General features: G+C 34.5%; 4 protein-coding genes and 1 long non-coding RNA gene across 9 annotated transcripts in view; 1 reads left to right on the top strand and 4 right to left on the bottom strand.

Annotated features, from left to right (window-relative positions):
* Positions 1-3,120, bottom strand: part of LOC100180574 (ubiquitin-like protein 3) — a 6,579-nt gene extending 3,459 nt beyond the window's left edge. Inside the window, exons 1-5 of one of the 4 annotated variants that reach the window (XM_009862425.3) lie at positions 2,783-3,109; positions 2,079-2,141; positions 1,588-1,696; positions 796-882; positions 347-424 (exon numbers count right to left, since the gene is read on the bottom strand). In XM_009862425.3, coding sequence (XP_009860727.1) covers positions 347-424; positions 796-882; positions 1,588-1,696; positions 2,079-2,141 — 337 coding nt within the window. In that variant the 5' untranslated portion in view covers positions 2,783-3,109. Of the gene's footprint in view, positions 1-346; positions 425-795; positions 883-1,587; positions 1,697-2,078; positions 2,142-2,303; positions 2,398-2,782 lie in introns of those variants that run through there. The other 3 variants (XM_018814902.2, XM_026837762.1, XM_018814901.2) reach the window with 3 other exon arrangements.
* An 845-nt stretch (positions 3,121-3,965) lies between these two features.
* On the bottom strand, positions 3,966-6,287 carry LOC100185284 (uncharacterized oxidoreductase MexAM1_META1p0182-like). Its single transcript, XM_002125379.4, has 7 exons — positions 6,081-6,287; positions 5,874-6,007; positions 5,682-5,816; positions 5,420-5,516; positions 4,991-5,101; positions 4,581-4,617; positions 3,966-4,301 (listed from the first exon to the last, which is right to left on the bottom strand). The coding sequence occupies exons 1-7, from the start codon at positions 6,118-6,120 to the stop codon at positions 4,085-4,087; spliced, it is 771 nt and encodes a 256-aa protein (XP_002125415.1). The 5' UTR covers positions 6,121-6,287; the 3' UTR covers positions 3,966-4,084.
* Positions 4,624-15,398, top strand: LOC108950093. The gene is made up of 5 exons (XR_001975062.2): positions 4,624-4,849; positions 8,314-8,454; positions 9,444-9,588; positions 14,288-14,399; positions 14,938-15,398. It is a non-coding gene; the product is annotated as an uncharacterized LOC108950093 (long non-coding RNA).
* Positions 6,808-11,242, bottom strand: LOC100178242 (2-aminoethylphosphonate--pyruvate transaminase). Of its 2 annotated transcripts, none has more exons than XM_002125292.5 (8): positions 10,768-11,242; positions 10,246-10,411; positions 9,433-9,565; positions 8,763-8,985; positions 8,301-8,451; positions 7,848-8,015; positions 7,398-7,564; positions 6,808-7,014 (listed from the first exon to the last, which is right to left on the bottom strand). In XM_002125292.5, the coding sequence occupies exons 1-8, from the start codon at positions 10,895-10,897 to the stop codon at positions 6,866-6,868; spliced, it is 1,287 nt and encodes a 428-aa protein (XP_002125328.1). In that variant the 5' UTR covers positions 10,898-11,242; the 3' UTR covers positions 6,808-6,865. The 2 variants fall into 2 exon arrangements, with proteins under 2 accessions (XP_002125328.1, XP_009860728.1); XM_009862426.3 differs by having other exon boundaries at positions 6,826-7,014; positions 10,816-11,242.
* Positions 11,248-17,583, bottom strand: LOC100180618 (gamma-butyrobetaine dioxygenase-like). Its single transcript, XM_002120930.3, has 10 exons — positions 16,696-17,583; positions 15,787-15,914; positions 14,871-15,084; positions 14,271-14,346; positions 13,958-14,002; positions 13,316-13,440; positions 12,699-12,900; positions 12,203-12,325; positions 11,840-11,944; positions 11,248-11,359 (listed from the first exon to the last, which is right to left on the bottom strand). The coding sequence occupies exons 1-10, from the start codon at positions 16,776-16,778 to the stop codon at positions 11,252-11,254; spliced, it is 1,209 nt and encodes a 402-aa protein (XP_002120966.1). The 5' UTR covers positions 16,779-17,583; the 3' UTR covers positions 11,248-11,251.
* Positions 17,584-17,933: the final 350 nt, after the last annotated feature.

Below are 17,933 nucleotides of genomic sequence, written 5' to 3' on the forward strand. Positions count from 1 at the left end.
ATGTGCAGACATTTTCAGGATATGCAAAAGTTATAATAAGGTGTATAGACTGCGTCTTACACCACACAACCTAAAATATCATGTTACTAGGGTAACAGTTTATATAAAGTAGGCTACATAATGTATATAGTAGGGTGGGACAAGACGGGACACCTTTGGCACATAATATCCAAATATCGTTGTGTTTTAAACAATTAACAACGGTCTATGGGAGTCGTGGGAATACGGTTTTATAATTCTTTGAATGTTCTTTGTTTACTACCAAATGGGTCAAGAAAATAGAATAAACAGGTGTCCTACCTCCCCCACCCTACTATATATGTCTTTGAAATATCACATTTTTTACCTTGTGCATTTGGTTCTGGCACCGTTGCTCTGGATACAAGATGCATAATGGTAGTTTTTCCTGATGGTATTTTTAAAGCTGAAAAATATATATGATTTTATAACCTGTTTTTTACATTAGTAGGTCACACGTGTATGCTCATTCATAGATTTTATTTTCCATAAACCTTTGAAAACTATGCGGTAGGATGCACCAGGGGATCTGTGATTTAGCTCAGATTTTTTATAATAGCATACAAATCTAACAAAGTTACAATTTTAAGTAATTTGACCTTTAGCTTTTCTACAAAACAGTGTCAAATTTTTCAAACGTATAGCGTCAGTTTTTGAGCAATTTGTAGCGTACTAAAGTCACTACAAAAAGAAAGGTTAAAATATAGTCTTCATCAAATTAAACATTATGCTTATTGATCTGGTGCTACAGCAAGAGCACTTGTACAAACTCAATACCTCCAAGTGTGGCTTTCCCATGTAGAAATCTTCCTTGATATATTAACCTTAGTACACCATGTTCTTCCACTGTATCCTCAGTCCATTCTACAAAAAAATTGTTACACTATAGTTTTCGTGTATTTCTGAGCATTGCATAGAAATAAAAATTATATATATATGTCAGCAATTAAAATTGTCTACACTGAAATACATAGGAATAGCCCAGTCATTTGCTGTTATTATTTTCCTTTAATTTTTTTGGAATTTCAATGCATTGTGATACAAATAGAATGCAATAATATTACAATTACACAGTTACACTGCAAGCATGTGTTCACTATGTAACAAACAAACACATAAAATTTATATATGTATACTGCTTTCAACCTTTTTACATAGATGGCAACCTAATTAGATTACCAATTAATTATTGTAGATGCTTGGACATTTATTTTTTTTAAATACAACTTTTGATAAGCCCAATTAAAAATGATTTAATTTTAAAATAACATCAAAAAGGATTTTGTACCACCACTAAATCAAATGACAAAATTTTTGGTAATGTCTTAAGGGTAGAAGCGGTATTGTTGTTGTATAAGTTATCAACATATTGATATGAAACTGAAAGTAGCACAGTCAGAAGCTTTGTTTCATTGTTAAATTAAACCCTTTGTGTTTTAAATACTGGCTTTGCTACTGTCGGTAAAATCTTCCTCGCATCATATGATGTGTGTTAATGGTTAACCATATGAGCTAATAGCACATACACTGATATACAACACACATATATTGCTTTAATGGAGCCATTACCTTCAGGCCAATTATCAAATACATGCTTGGTAACATCTGAAATGGTGTCACTTGGTAAGAATACAAATGAATGGGTGGCTCCACTGATGCGTAATAATTTCAGGCCAACCTGGAAAAGTAATTCTGCAATTTTTAATTCCATAAAACTTTTAGTAATTTAAACTTTTTTTAATTTTACAGAACTTTCTCTTTCTCATCAGAACTAATACAAACCTTTAATTCTTTACAAGACTTAAACTACTTTGTGTATAAACACTGGGACTGGGTTCACATTTACTAATGTGTTTCTAACACTGTAGGTCAATGGTTAAAGTACTCACAATATAAACAAAGGTTGCTAGGTTCTAGGCCTTGTTGGGATGCAATCTTGGGCAAGACACTTAACAATAACATTAAATATTTCAAAAACCTAGCCTATGTGATTACGTGGTAACCTGTAAGTTGGCATAAACTGTATAATACAGAACACCTTCATTATAACATTATTTTACCTGGTCTTTATTAGGAACAGCAGGCTGGTTTAACTTCGCTGTTTCTGTCATTTCATTCTCCATCTATGGGTAATAATAAAACTTTATTTGTCTACTCGATTATGGTGGCAGAGATTTGAAATACTTTAAACGAAAACGCCAGATACAGCGACAAAACAACAGTTGTTAAAAGAAGCTTACAGTTAAAAACATATTTACATTTAATCGGAAGAAAATATTAATTACATTAGGATGTGTAGTTCCCTTTATACAAATGTTCTGTTACTTCTGCTACCAGGCATAATGTAGATTATCTTTCAACGGCTCATCTGATATGAAAAAACTTGTGTATTTCTTATGTTCAGTCAATCATCTGACGAGACTTCATTAGAAAATAATTTCACATCAGGAATACAGTAAGTTTTTCATACCAGATGAACCATTGAAAGATTATTTACTTCATAAAATGTATATAAACAAAAACTAAAATATATAACTATCATTTTTTACTGTTATAATTCAAAATTCATGCACCATAGACCTCTAAATTCTCTGCTGCATTTTTCAACGCCTCTAAATTTTCCAAAATACAATTTAATGTCAAAAACAACAATGTCACAGTATTTTTTTGTGTGTATAACTTCTATAAAAATAGTAGTTCGTAGCATTTTTCATTATGTGCCACACTTAGGTGAACCTCAAGTCTTATCTCACTATTATCTTACCTTAACATTAAGACTCACTTCAAAGCCGCAAATTTCACTCAGTTTACCCTGTTTGTTTGTAGATTTAATACGACAAAGGTTATATGAACAAATCGTTAAATGACCATGAGACTTTGATGACAGGTAAGATACCACGCTAAACCACACAAACCATGTCAGTTTCGAAGCGTTTTTGGCACAGTTTATTTTAATATTATTAAATTTAGCTATGGAAAAAAGTACAAGTTATTTTTAACACACAAAAAAACTTTGTTTTTCTACAGACCTAAATGCGTCGGTATAATCGTAAAAGCATTGTAATCAAAAACGACACTTAATTGAATGCTAATTAAAACCACGAAATGTATAATATTGCTAAAACGCGAGCCAATTTCAGTAATATAGCTGTATTTATTGGTACATTCGATTTTACTTAACTACTAAAATATTTTTCAGTTTACCGACCATGGACATTTATTATGGTTCATGTTATGTCTATGTTTCTTTCTTTGTGAGGTCCATTTCTGACCATGCAGAACTGGGACATACGCGAATGCATTCCGGTGTATCAAGTATACAACTTAATTTAAAAAATGCCCGTCTTCTGAATCAAATAACGAAATACTGACTACTGTACTTGGTTTCCAATAAAACTACCTGTTTTAACAACTGCTGTTTTACCGTTACTGCCCGTCTTTTAAACTCTTCTGTTCTTCGTTATCGTGACCGAAGAGACGAAATAAGTTTCATTCAATCGGAGTATACTAAACAAGTACTAAACAAGTATACTCTGATTCATTCATACCTTGTTGTAATTTTAAACCGCCTCGACGCCCTTTTCCTCTTTATATATACAATTTTCCGGGGTCAAGAGTGAAATCGCACTGAAACTAGCGGTAAAAAGATATTCCGTAAAAAGTTAGGGCTTGTCGACTCTCCAACGTGGGTATAACCTACTCAAAACAAATATATGCATGTATTCTTCCTAAACAGCTTAGAACAGAGTCCGTATGCAGTAGGCTAGGGGGTTGGGTAAGATAAGACCTGTTTTTACTCTTTATCAATATCTCATCCTGACCCACAGTAGGCTACTATAGTTTTGCATTGCATGTAACTGCTCATTTTTCTGTAACTTATTATGATAGACGCTATTAAAAAAAACTACGACATAAAAACTGTTTCCAAAAATACAGCTAATTAAATTATTTGCATGACGTTTTATTCTTACTAATGTCATAACACACGTCACAACGAGAAATATCGCAGCAATATAACATATTGAATCACCAATATTTATTCTTAAGACCGTTTAAAATCATCAGACTACGTTGAATTTAATAGTCGTCCTCCGTCTACCATTAGACATGTGCCCGTGACCATTTTGGCTGAATCTGATGCCAAGTACAGTACAGCATCTGCTACGTCCTTTGCTTCAACGTTTCGACCGAGTGGGTGAAACGACTTCGCTTTTTCGTAATATGCTTCCAAGTCCTTGGGTGTATACGCATTCGCATATATTGTCGTTTTTACGCTTGCAGGACTGTAATTGTATGAAATATTATAAAATTATCAATTATATTCTATATATACTGGGAAAGTAGGGCATGTGTGATGGAACTTGTTTTTATTGTTTTTTTATTGTCCTAATTGATATAGCAAACAAAGAATATTTAAAGAATTATATAACCATAGCTCCGCGACTCTAAAAGAACGTTGTTAACTGCGTACAAAACACGAATATGAAATATGGTGCTAACGGTATCCCACCTAACTCCATAGTATATCACACACTTGTTTTAAGTTAAACGTTTATACGTACTTAGCTGCATTCACTCTAACTCCAGCAGGGGCCAGTTCTGCAAATACAACGAAAAGTTTAATTGCGGCGCGGACGACGCTTAGTGGTAATTGCTAAACTTCAGCGCCGTTAGACAGAATCAGTTTATTTTGTTTATGGTCTGTTGCTATAAGGCGCTGTAAAATAGAGTCAGTTAAGTAAAGCGTTGTATATATTATAGTCTACTGCTGTCTACTAATTGTTGTATTTCTGAAAGCATATAATATGAATGATCAAACTTAAAACTTTGGGTAAGTTTTTACGATGGGTTTTTATATATTACTCCTTTGTTATTTGTAGGTAAATTATGCTTCTATACTATGCGTTGTAGACGTTACATCGTTCTTGTACATAGTACAGTTTTAAATACACAAACAGTTCCAGTAATTTACCCAATGCGATAGTTTTGGTAAACTGGTCCACTGCCGCCTTTGTCATATTGTACAGTAGTAGCCTCGTGTATTGTCCTGTACTGCATATGCTTGATATATTTACAATATTTCCTGCATAAACGCAATAATAGTGTTTAATATAAGATGTCACAAAACGACACTTACTGATTACTTGTGCATAATTTTTAGTATAAGGGTGGGGGAAGATGGGACATTTTCCATTCTATTTTCTTGTCCCATTTTGTTAGTAAACAAAAAAATCAAATGACTATAAAACCGTATCCTGCTCATGGCTATCATAAAACGTTGTTAATTGTTTAAAACACCAGCAGGATATTTAGATGTTATGTGATAAAAGATAAAGGTTTCCCTTCCCCCACTGTACTATATGTTTTTTGTTGCTATACCCAGTTAAAATCAAAAGCCTACCTTTTACTTTTTTCAAATGAGGTACTGCGAGTTGAGTGAGATGAAACATAGACCGTACGTTGATATTAAACAATTGGTCAAAATTTTTCAGAGTTGCCTGTTAAAAGTATGTAACATTTCCGGAGTTAATATAAAACCACAAGCAAGAGCGCATAGCAGAGTATGTATACTGTATAGAAATATGTGTTTGTATACGAACTCTGGCAAAGGGTAATTTTGATGCCTAAAATACGTGTCGCCACATCATATATAAGCTTCATACCTCTTCGATTTTGCCAGGCAAGCAAATACCCGCATTGTTTACTAGCACATCAAGCTTGCCTAGTTTTTCCACGGTCTGTTGAACAACGTTGGCTGCTTGCTCTTCGTCGCATAAATCCGCGACTATTTCCAGTACCTATTGGCACATACGATTTATATATAACTAAGTTAGGTGGTCTATACATGTACATACCTCATTCGATTGTTTTGCCCTACATTCGTTAGCCACTTGACTTAATGCTGCTGTATCTCTACCAGTTATTGACAACACAGCGCCTTCGTTTGCAAACTGTTTTGCGATTTCTGCGCCTATTCCTTTTGAAGCACCTATATTGTAAAATAACGTATGACCAGAACATCATTCTTTAGTGCAGTCTACAAAGCCAAAATGTCTATTTACCTGTAACTAAAACGACTTTTCCTGCGAACTTGCTGGCCATCCTATTTGCAGACTGTACTAACAACACTGTTTCAATTGGCCTAACTGTAGCCTTATCCTTGCGGGGCCGAAGAACCACAGTCGTTTTAACGGGTGTTCTGTTTCATAAACCTTGTGCCAGTTACCAGTCATCGTGTATGTTTATCAAGCTTATGAGACTGCGTTAGTAACCATTGCGGTTTAGACTCGTTATTACTGAAACACATAAGTAGAAAGAAGCTTATATTGGCTTTGTAATGAAAATACTTTGGTCGCATTACATTTAGCGTTTTTGTAGTGAGAATTTCCTGTTGCCCGAAGGCAGCCTAACCTACTAAATACAAGGACCAGTAATGCAACTGCTCAGAAAAAAGTATTGGAGCGAACAATGATACTTTATATGTCACAATTTACTTTTGTGAAGTAGTTATTCACCGACTTCTAGTAGAGCGTATAGTTCTTTAGCAGTCCAGCCCATACGTGTGCCGTTAGAATACAAGTTGTATATTATACAGTAGATATTATTAACATAAAATTCGAAAATTCGCAAAACCGCTGCGCGTAAGGCTATATTATCAATACCAGTTAACTATCGCAAGATATATATATACGCTCTATCATGCCGGTCCACTATATACGCTAACTAGACATCTAAACACTAAATAAGAAAATAAAAAAGTAAAGTTCCATCGTGAATTGAACAAATGTGCCAAATGGCAAAATTTACTTGCGCTTCGTTTACTTTATACAATAACAAATATTCGTGTTTAATACAAAGGTGTTTTTATGTCCATTTCGCCACAAACGTCTTCGATTCCGTCCACGAGCATTTTTACATCTTCTGGTTTTATATTACCGATTGTACCAACTCGAAAACAACCTTTAATGTTGGTTCGCTCAGCGGGCAACTGAAAACCTGTAAAAATGTTTAGTAGTGTAAACTGCTATAAGTGAATGAATTAATAAACGAACGAAAATGCTTATCCTCGCGTGGCCGAAAAACAATAGTTGTTATAACGCAGGTGTTCTGTTTCATGCACTCGCTGTGCCAGCTTACAAGTTACCACAGGATTTTAGTTATGTAACTTTGTGGGTAATTATTTTTTGGAGAGATTTTTTATGCATGGCTTATAATTTGGAAAACCCACACGTGATTACTGGGTTGGAGCATCTGTTGTTAAGTGTCTTGCCCAAGGACACATACATTTTCTATCAAGTTTGTCTAGAAAACAGCATAAAAACATGTCCTATTTTCCTTTATTACAAATCCTACCCCATTCTACTGTACATCCTACTTACCACGTCTGTCCAACCGATCTATAAAGTCCCCGTATACAAATCTGGGGTTTTCGGGATACTGAAATGACGTCACGATATGACGTTGCGAGTTATCTTGGCTTAAAACTTGTGGTTTAAATCCCAATTTGTTCATTCCTTGTTTTAGAACAGATGCGTTCTCTTGGAATCTATACGTATACATATGTATATATAACTATGTATAGTATAGTAGGCTGGGGGAAGATGGGACACCTTTAGCTCATAATATCCAAATATCCTGATCGTGATCTAAACAAATAACAACGGTCTAAGGGAGTCGTGAGGATACGGTTTTATAATTTGTTGAATGTTTTTTTGTTTACTGGCAAATAGGACGAGAACATAAAAAAATAAAAAAAGATGTCCTATCTCCCCCCACCCTATACTATATCCTTTATTTCACATATGAACCACAAATCATCTTTTTTAAACCTTTTAATTCTCTTTTCTAACCCTCCTTCGTCTTCAAGTTCTAACAAAGCTTCTTTGAATGCCAGCAACAAATGCGTGGGTGGTGTAAACCGGAATTGGCCGGTTCTTTCCAGTTCAGAGTATTGGCCGGCAAGATCCAGTGTTAAAACTTTATTCTGTCCAATTTTTCTGTAACAAACATAAAGATTGCATATTCAGTGGAATAGAATATTGGTTTATTTTGTATGAATTTTTCTAACATTTCATTCACTAAAATAAAAACAACTAAACGCAAGTCTTGTTAGTCTGTAGTTCGAAATAAAGTTCAAAGTAAGTTTGAATTCCCATGTTTTATTGTTCATTTGATATAGTTTTAATACTGGGTAAAATTTCTAATTAATATTCTATACATATTTGCATAATATTTTTCACACAATTCAAACCATAGTAGGGTAATATTTTAAATTAGCTTACTTTTCAATTTCAGAAGCATTTGCGATGACAAACGAAATACCTGGTATACCCTGTAAACACTTGCATGAGCTACCTATGACGTAATCAATATTCGTGACGTCATATGGGACACCCCCGAAACTTGAAATGGCGTCCACGATAAAAAGACAACCTGGTAAATAGAAAATATTTTAGTTTACTGGATTTAAAGATAACTGTATATATATCAGCATATGAATTAATGAATGAAACTGATATTTATATAAAAATAATAGTAATAAATTTTATTTGTCTCCTCGATTACGCGAAAGTTCAGAAATTTTTTAAACGAAAATAAAACAACAGTTGTTAAAACACTCTTACAGTTAAAAACATATTTACATTTAGTTGGAAGAAAATAAGCGTAGTCGCTACACCTAGCGGACAAACAAGCCATCTATTTTCAATAACGCACACATAACATTGCCATAAAATCTATTCTACCTTTATTGTGATTTTTAATAATCTTTCCGAAGTCAAAAACCGGGTTCACAACTCCAGTTGTCGTCTCGCAATGTACTGACACAACTGCTATAACATCATCGGATTGTTGCAATCGCTGTTCCAACGCCTCCGCATGCATCCGAACCGTTTCTGCAGCCATTCCATGCTGTTTACATAAACTTGCAATCCGCTCGCCGTACATGCCATTTGACATTACTAGTACCTGTAAAATTAACGGAAATTATAATGTATTATACTCGTGTGGGGGAAAAACGACAGTCGTTATAACACGGTGTTCTATTTCATACACCTCGTGTACCCGAGTTTACTGTTAACATGTTTTGACTCTTTGAATATGGTAGCGAAGATTGAAAAATATTTAAAACGAAATGATAGGATATGGCGACAAAACAACAGTCGTTAAAACACGCTCACGATTAAAAACATTTAAAGTGTTTTAGGAATTTAAAAAAATCGCTAACGTGCAGGACCTGTGTGTATTTTCTATAATAATATAAGAGGTGTACATAAAAAAACACCCGTGTTATAACGATTGTCGTTTCCCCGCCATGCAAGGATAAATAATTACATTCAACTGATACTCACGCCATTCAAACCAGAAAAATCAAATTTAGATTTAAAAATATATTTAAAAAAATTGCTAACTTACTTTGCCCTTAGAACCAGCCAAAGCGGTTGTAAGAGTTGACTCAATGGCGAAGGTACCACTGCCAGTCATTGGAATAGCTGTGTGTGTTTGTACATTGCCCCCAGCCAAACGAACCAGTGATTTTCGAATGAAGCTATACAATTGAAGTAACAACTGGTAAGTTCTGTTCTATTTGTGGACACCACTCTGGTACAATACACCTAATATGCTAAACTACTGTAACGTATAGTTTTGGGGAATTGAAATATAGTAGGGTATTGGTAAGATTTTACATGTTTTATTCTCTCTTGTCGTCCCATTAGGTAGAAAACAAACAATTTCTACAGAAATATATAACCCACCGCCTAATATATAGATCTCTATAGTATATATAATATTTAGGCCGTGTATATAACCGTAGCCCCGTAACTTCAAAAGAGCGTTGTTAATTGTAAAAACACGTTCAAGAAATATTGAATTTAGGTGCTAACAGTAGGCCTATTCCATCTTAACCCATACTATCTATATCGATTTTATAGTTTTCGTATAGGATACGCAAAAGTTATTTGTCAATGTTACGTGCTAGCAAAACACCGCTTTTAAAACGTATGGTATTACTGAAATACTAAATGCCAGATAAAACTACGATGCGTATTAGTTTAATATAGTACTGTGAAGTGAAATGGATACTGTTAGCACCCAAATCTTAGGTTTCCGAATCGTGTTCTTAACAATTACCAACGCTATTTTAGAGTCGTTTGGCTACGAGCATAAAAAAAATTAAAATCCATCTTATCCAAGCCTAAAATATTACTGAATTCCATATATACTTACGTTAACAAATATTCAAACTCGGAATGTCTTGAACCAATATCTTTCCCCATTGCCCGCTTAACTCGTTCGCTGACCATCAGGGGTCCAGGTGTAAAAAGTATTTTGCTTGGTTTGCTAGATTTGGGGTAAGATGTGGTAGCCGCCGCATTACTATCGCTAGAAAAATCTGGAAACGGTGTAATATTACATGAACTGCATTATAAATATCATATGTATATCATAGGACGTAGGTAAAGGGTAAACTGCTAATATAAACTTATACTGTATATAATGTAAAGTTATATATATGTAAAAATATTAGGGCAGGAAGAAAGAAAAATTTCATTCTATTTTTCGTCTCATTTAGTAGTAAACAAAGAACGTTCACAGAAATATAAAACCGATCCTAACGACTCCTATATTGTGGTTTAATTTGTGGCTATATTGGCTATAACCTGCACAAACTAAAATTTGTACTTTAGCAATAACATTATTTCGGTAAAGCGATTTCAAAATATAGGACTAGCCCAAATTTCTTCTCACCTTTTAAGGTGTTTAATCTTTTGCTGTCGGTGCGTTTAATGGCATTACCTGATTTAAACAAGCTCGTATTTTTGACCATCTGCTGTACATATCTTCGCCATACGCCAGTTCTGATTCTTGCCAAAGCCATTTTTAAATACCAAATATAAAAACTACACTATACGAATAAATTTCCATACATATTTATTTGAATTCCCACGCATATATACTTTTTTTACAACTGTAAAGTGCATTCAATGCATCATCAACGGTATTATGACATCACATAATCGTACATACGCAAAGGTAAAATTATAAATTTAATTGCCATCATTACAATCAAGTGTAAAGTGAAACTTTTGAATATATTAATCATATTTTTACAGTTATAGGTATCATACACGCATTTTTAGTTTTTTTCAATATAATTTGGCAACTGTTAATTGCTAAATCATTACAAAATCGGCGAAAAAATACCGGAAAAAATCACTTTTATGAATTGTTTTCAAATTGAAGAACCATTTCCAATTTTTGGTGCGACCACATTTCGATTCAGCTGATGCGCCAACGTCATGTAGCGATTTTTCCAGTTATCCGCACTAGCATAAGTGGTCTGAAACAAACGTATAAATAACACTGATGGTGGAGGGTAGTAAGACCTCATACGGCAATTGCTAGGAGCTAAATACAAGTATAGAATAAAATATTGGTGCATATACCTGTTTAGTTCTGGTTAAAAAAGTTAATATAATTTTTGTTTATTTTATCTTACTTGCTAAAGTAGGTTTATGTTTTTTATCAATGTTAACACATTCATAATTTAATATTGGGTTTTTACAGGAAAAAAAACGTTTAAAATACGAGTTTTGTAATAACAGTTTGTCTAGATTCTAGAGGCTGTATAGATCCAAATACAGCGGTTATCAGCTGCAAAAAAACGAAAAAAAAACGAAATAGATCTTCATAAAGTTACATCTCTTAACTCGTAAGCGGACACGAGGTGTATGAAACAGAACACCTATGTTATAACGACTGTCCTTGCTGCGCCAAGCGAGGATGAATATTTTACATTCACAATCACAAGACTGAATACCTGTAACTGTCTATCGCCTCCGTTGGCTTCAAATTTGTTCCTAGAATGCAACACTCGTCTGTTGTTAAACACAACCAAATCACCAGGTTGCATACGGTGGGTAAACTGTGTAATATAGAAACTTGTAAATGTGCACGTATAAGTGGCCGTGTAAACCTCTAAAGGTGGCTGTACACAGTATCCGGCATGCGAATTCGCTTGCGAAGTCGTATGCAAACCCATTTCTGAATTCCGCGTGCGGCAGCGAAATCCGGGCAAAACAGACAAAACGACGAATTCCGGATACTGGGTACAGCCACCTTTAGGCGGACAATTTTTTTCGCCGAAAAGTATTTTTCGTTTCAATAGAGCAAAAGAACTTACATGTAGTTCATCTCTGCGAATAATTTGTAACAACTTTACATGAGCTTCGTAATATCTTTCCACGTCTTTTTCTCTTACTTGCAAAGTCGACAGCAACGCAGGATGCCAGTTGATAGCGACAACCTATTCATATATGCGATTTAATGTCTATGTATTTAGGTGGCATTTTTCACATTTTTGGCTCAGAACTTGTATTTGTTTCTTCAGTGCTGTATTGGTAAATATTATAATATTTATAGTAATATACAAAGTAGTTAGCGCGCCTGACTTCAGCGAGGATGTCGTAACTTTTGTGGACGAGTGTGTCCTTGGGCACTTGCAAACGCTCAAAACCGAAAAAAAAATCCAAAAAAACCTCCAAAAACAACCCCTCACAATGTAACATACATGGTAACTCGTAAGCGGAAGGTATATGAAACAGAACACTCGAGTTATTACGACTGTCGTTGCTTCGGCACGCGAGGATAAAAAGTGACATACATTATTTTCAAAATACCTTGCCAAAGTAGTCTAACACTACGACGTGTTTTTGATGATGCAAATAAACTTTATTCGTTCGTTTATAATCTATAGTAGAGTAGATGACAGGTACTTCAACCAGGGTTTGAAAATCTGCGGGGGACTCTCTTTTCAGGATATTTATAACTTCGTAAAGGTCGACTATTTTTGTTTCCCCGCCCGTAATGCATTCGTCGAACCTGGGAATATGATTGAATGAATAAATACAATTTATTTATTCTCACGTGGCGGGGCAACGACAATCGTTATAACACGGGTATTCTGTTCCACACACCTCGTACGCGCTAACGTCATCGTTTATTTTAATGTAACGGAGTACTGTGGGATAAGATGGGATACCGATACCACCTATATACTATACATGATCCTATTTTTAAGAAATAACAGCTCGTTATTTCTTCAAAACCAAAAACACCAAAACCCAAAACCTTTATCACCAAAAACACCAAAAACAAAAACATTTTTAAGAAATAACAACACCTTTTTGGAGTCGCGAGGTTATACGGTAATACTATTTTTTGAATGTTCTTTTTTACTGAAAACTAACCATTATTCTACTATTATAGTCTGAAGCATTACAAAGACATAATATACTTCATGCAATGTAGAAATTCAATTCCTGGTGGTTTTTCGTACATGGTTTGGTCTTGGTGAAATGGCAACTTAATATTTGAATAAGCTGCATTACCTTCAGTGGAGCTAATTTTTACAACGGAGAGCTGAAAAGCAAATATAATTCGGGTAGCGTATTAAAGCTTGTTACCCGTGACCTGCAAATAGCTAATGTGTTGTTAACATGTAGCTACATCAATGTTTGCGAATGGTTAAGCTACCTTAAGTGACTTTTGCTTAAATTAAAATTGTCTGCGAACGAAGCCTACGTTTTTTTTTAAAAAAGAAAGAAAGATGGGACACATTTTCATTCTATTTATCGTCCTATTTGTTAGTAAAAAAAGAACATTCAAAAAATTATACTATTTTATCCTTACGACCCCCATTGACCGTTGCTATAAACTGTTTAAAGCACGATCAGGATGTTTTCATATTGTGCTAAAGGTGTCCCGTCTCCCCCCACCCTACTGTATGTTGAATTTTATAAAATACTGCGATTCCCAAAGTGTCGGTTCAAATATGATGGCAAAACAATCCTTTTTGGGGTTCAGGGCACAATAAATACAGTTCACCTAGGGGCGTATACGTTTAGTGTAAATATAGACTATGTGTATTTTGGCTTACCTTCCCGTAAGTAGTTTCTTCAATGTTTGCAACTCTCTCTGCGATCTGCGCAAAACAAACATTACGTGCATTTGCAAAAGCAGCATTCATGTAGTATAGGGTGGGTAAGATGTGCACTTATAGCACGTAATATCCAAATATCCTTATCGTGCTTTAAACAATTAACAACGGTGTATATGGGAGTCGTGAGGATACGGTTTTATAATTACTTGAATAGTTTTTATTTACTACCGATTGAGACGAGAAAATAGAATGAAAAGGTGTCCTATCTTCCCCCCCCCCACCCTACTTTATATATTGCATTTATATTTACCTCTTCCAATTTCTCAGGCGTTGGCTGAACGTTTCTTACGATGCAAACTCCGGAAGTTATAACGTGACCGATCCAGCTGGAAAAAAACCTTCAGCATTTTTCGCTTTAAAAATCCCAAAATCTTTATATGTAAGTCATTACTTTAATATCTAAAAGCCATAACGTAATTGAATTGAATGGACCACATTTTACTACCCCAACACACTTAGGAACTTGTGTTGACTATAGGTGAATACAAACTTATTTAGTCGTGCTGTTTCCGTACTAAAAGTTAATTTCAAAGCAAAAATTAATGCAATCGCAGTTTACTGTCTCGAAATACACTTTGTAGTTTTATAGCGCATTCTGGCCAATAAAGTTTCGTTGGTTTCCGGGTGATATTCAACCCAGGCCACGACTTCCATGTTTTGCCCTTGCACACATGTATCGTACATTTTATTAAATGCAGTGTCAGCATATACCAAAAACACTCTAAGCGCGGCGTGTCTTTTGAAACTTCGATTAACTTAATTTACAAATCGTTCGCCTTCTATTTATAACCCAAATTGTAGTACCGCTATACAAAGCAATACAAACACAAATATATAATATAAACCTTACTTAAACATGCCCTCTTTGGTCAATATATCCTCATATTCCATTTGTGGGATTTCTTTTTTCTTTCCAGCGTTGCTTTCAATATACTGTGTGATGACGTCAGCTTTCTGTAATTTCAACTCCAAACATACGTCACAATAGCATTTTGAGCGCAGCCAATCAGAAGGAAGGATAGAAACGTGGTCATCGCCAGCGAATGAAACTTTGAATGTAGAATCTAAAGCGTAATATAAGCTAACTAAATATAACTATTTGTTTGTAATAAGTTATAAAGTCGCAAGTGTATGTGCAAAATATTAGTTAACTTTAGTTTTATGTAAATATATAGTAGGGTGGGGGAAGACTGATCATGTTTTAAATAATTAACAACGGTCTATAGTAGTCGTAAGGATAATTTTTTATAATTCTTTGAATTCTTTTTGTTAACTACCAAATGGATGAGGAAATCGATAAAAAATGTCACATTTCCCCTACCCTTTTATACATATACAACAATAGGATGTACTAAAATAAATGAATTTGCAACACAGGTCTTAAACATGTATGGTGTTAATTGGCATAGCGGTGCTCATGAAATAGTTTTAAAACCGATTTATACAAAGCGGTAAATAGAATAAAATGGCATATAGTAGGGTGGGGAAAGTGGGACACCTTTTCATTCTATTTTTGTTCCATTCGATAGTAAAAAAGAACATTCAAAGGATTATAAAATCGTTTCCTCACGACTCGTATAGAGTATCCGTTGTTAATTGTTTAAAACAAGATCAGGATATTTCGGTATTATGTGATAAAGGTGTCCCGTCCCCCCACGCTATACTATATGCTGTAAGTTCGAAATAAAACATTTTTGAAAGCTTATTGAGCGTCTCTAACGAGGAAGCCATTAACCAAAAAAAGATTGAGACACTTATATTTTTACCTTCAACTTTTACTGTTGCGATTTTCATATCCAATGGGAAAGATGGGACATCAATTAAATATGTGGCAGCAACTTCCGAATAACATTTTACGCATCTGCAGTTGAACCGAAGCCATTTCGCGTGAAATCTAAATGAAAATAAACTTTTAATGAACAATGGGGTAATTGGCCAAGCCTAACATAAACCCCAGGTATCATAGCGCCATTTGCCACAGGATCTTACCCATTATAGAAAAGAGAAACTTACATTAGAAAGAAAGTTCTATACCTAAAACTGCAGTTGCCTTTTTTGTTACTCTGTATGGTAGGGTGGGGTAATATATATATGGGTAATATGGGACACCTTTTTATTCTATTTCTCATCCCATTTGGTAGTAAACAAAGAACATTCTAACAATTATAAAATCACATTTCCTCACGACTACATAGACCGTTGTTAATTGTTCAAAACACGATCAGGATATTGGGATATTTTATTCTAAAGGTGTCCCATCCTCCCCACACTACTATATTAAAATCAGTATGAATAAAAACCTACATGTTAAATCCTACCAATGTACGCGCAAAGGTATTTAGCTGCCATCGTTCAAGTGTAAACTATTTGAAAGCATATTCTATTTTGCACGCTTGGGTGCTAAGCTTTTCAAAGCGTAAAACACCATGAACAAAGTATATGATTATATTCGACAAATTTCGAAATGATTATAAACATATCCCATTTGGTACAGTAAACAAATAATATTTACTGAATTATATAACAGTAGCCCAGCGACTTTACAGCAGAATTGTTGAATGTTTAAAACACGTTGAGAAAATATTGAATTTCAGTGCTAACGGTATCCTTTTTTACCCCAAAGTACTGTTATGTTAAAACGACTATCTGCAAATATTCGATGTATTGTAAACTACCTGCTAACGTGTTCATCTTTCCACAAAACCTCGCAAAGATTTTGACCCAGTCCAATTTGAAAGCTATCGACAGTCGCAGCCATTATGTAAGCGACCAGCTAAACAAGTTCACTGCTGTATAACTATATATACCCTGTCTGTGTGGATAAGTTATTGCAGAATATTTGCTAAAGACAAAAAAGGGTTTTTGTTTGATGTACTTGTAACTTTGTACATACAGATTAATGTTCAAGCTATTGTAGCTTACACATTTTGTTGAAACTTACATTCCATTATTTCAATCGTTAATAAATTTGGAATTTTGGTATTAATTTGAAATCTCAAAACCGCTAAAATCGGTATTACACCGAAATAATTGCATTCGTTGCGATATTTACAACCATAGCAAATGAGCTCACAAACCATAGCAAAATCGTAGCATAAAGTAACCACCAATGCCGTGCACTTTGTTGGACCGTGACAATAATATTGAATAACAATGTCACATTTGTTTTGTTCGTCGTTAAACGGGTACCTGTAAATAGAGATATTTAAACACCGTCATAGCTAACTTAATACATTTATTGAGTAGGCCATGGTCCCGTTTCCCCCCACCCTACTACATGCGTGCGAAAAATAAGGTATTCGTGTTATAACCTTTAAGATGCCACACAAACAAGACCCTAAAACTTTCCTTTTGTTTTGAGAAGCTTGCTGAAATTTGGTAAACGCCCCTACATACATACAATAACAAACATGCAGCTTAGGTATTTATTTTGAACCTATAGTTGAATATAACTGTGAAAGTTTATATGCCGGTTTCAATACCCAACAGTTTGCATTAACCATAACTTGATCATTTATTCGTCGTTGTCGTTAAATACTGTAATGTCTCAATAAATCATTTTCATTCCTGAAAATTGAGAGTGTATTGACTTTTTTTCCAGATGTGAGGTTTACGAACCGACATACCGGTAAACCATATTTAAACGTCAAAATAGTTACAGTGAAAATAGTTACAGAGGAATAGTTACAGGTGAGAATAGATACGGGTGGAAATAGTTACTGTCAGACAGTTACGTGGGAATACTTACTGTGGGACATTATATTCACCAAGTATATATATGGGACATTATATTCACCAAGNTATATATATATGGGACATTATATTCACCAAGTATATATATATGGGACATTATATTCACCAAGTATATATATATGGGACGTTATATTCACCAAGTATATATATATGGGACATT

Source organism: Ciona intestinalis, chromosome 14, assembly GCF_000224145.3.
Source record: "Ciona intestinalis chromosome 14, KH, whole genome shotgun sequence".
NCBI classification, from domain to species: Eukaryota; Metazoa; Chordata; class Ascidiacea; order Phlebobranchia; family Cionidae; genus Ciona; species Ciona intestinalis.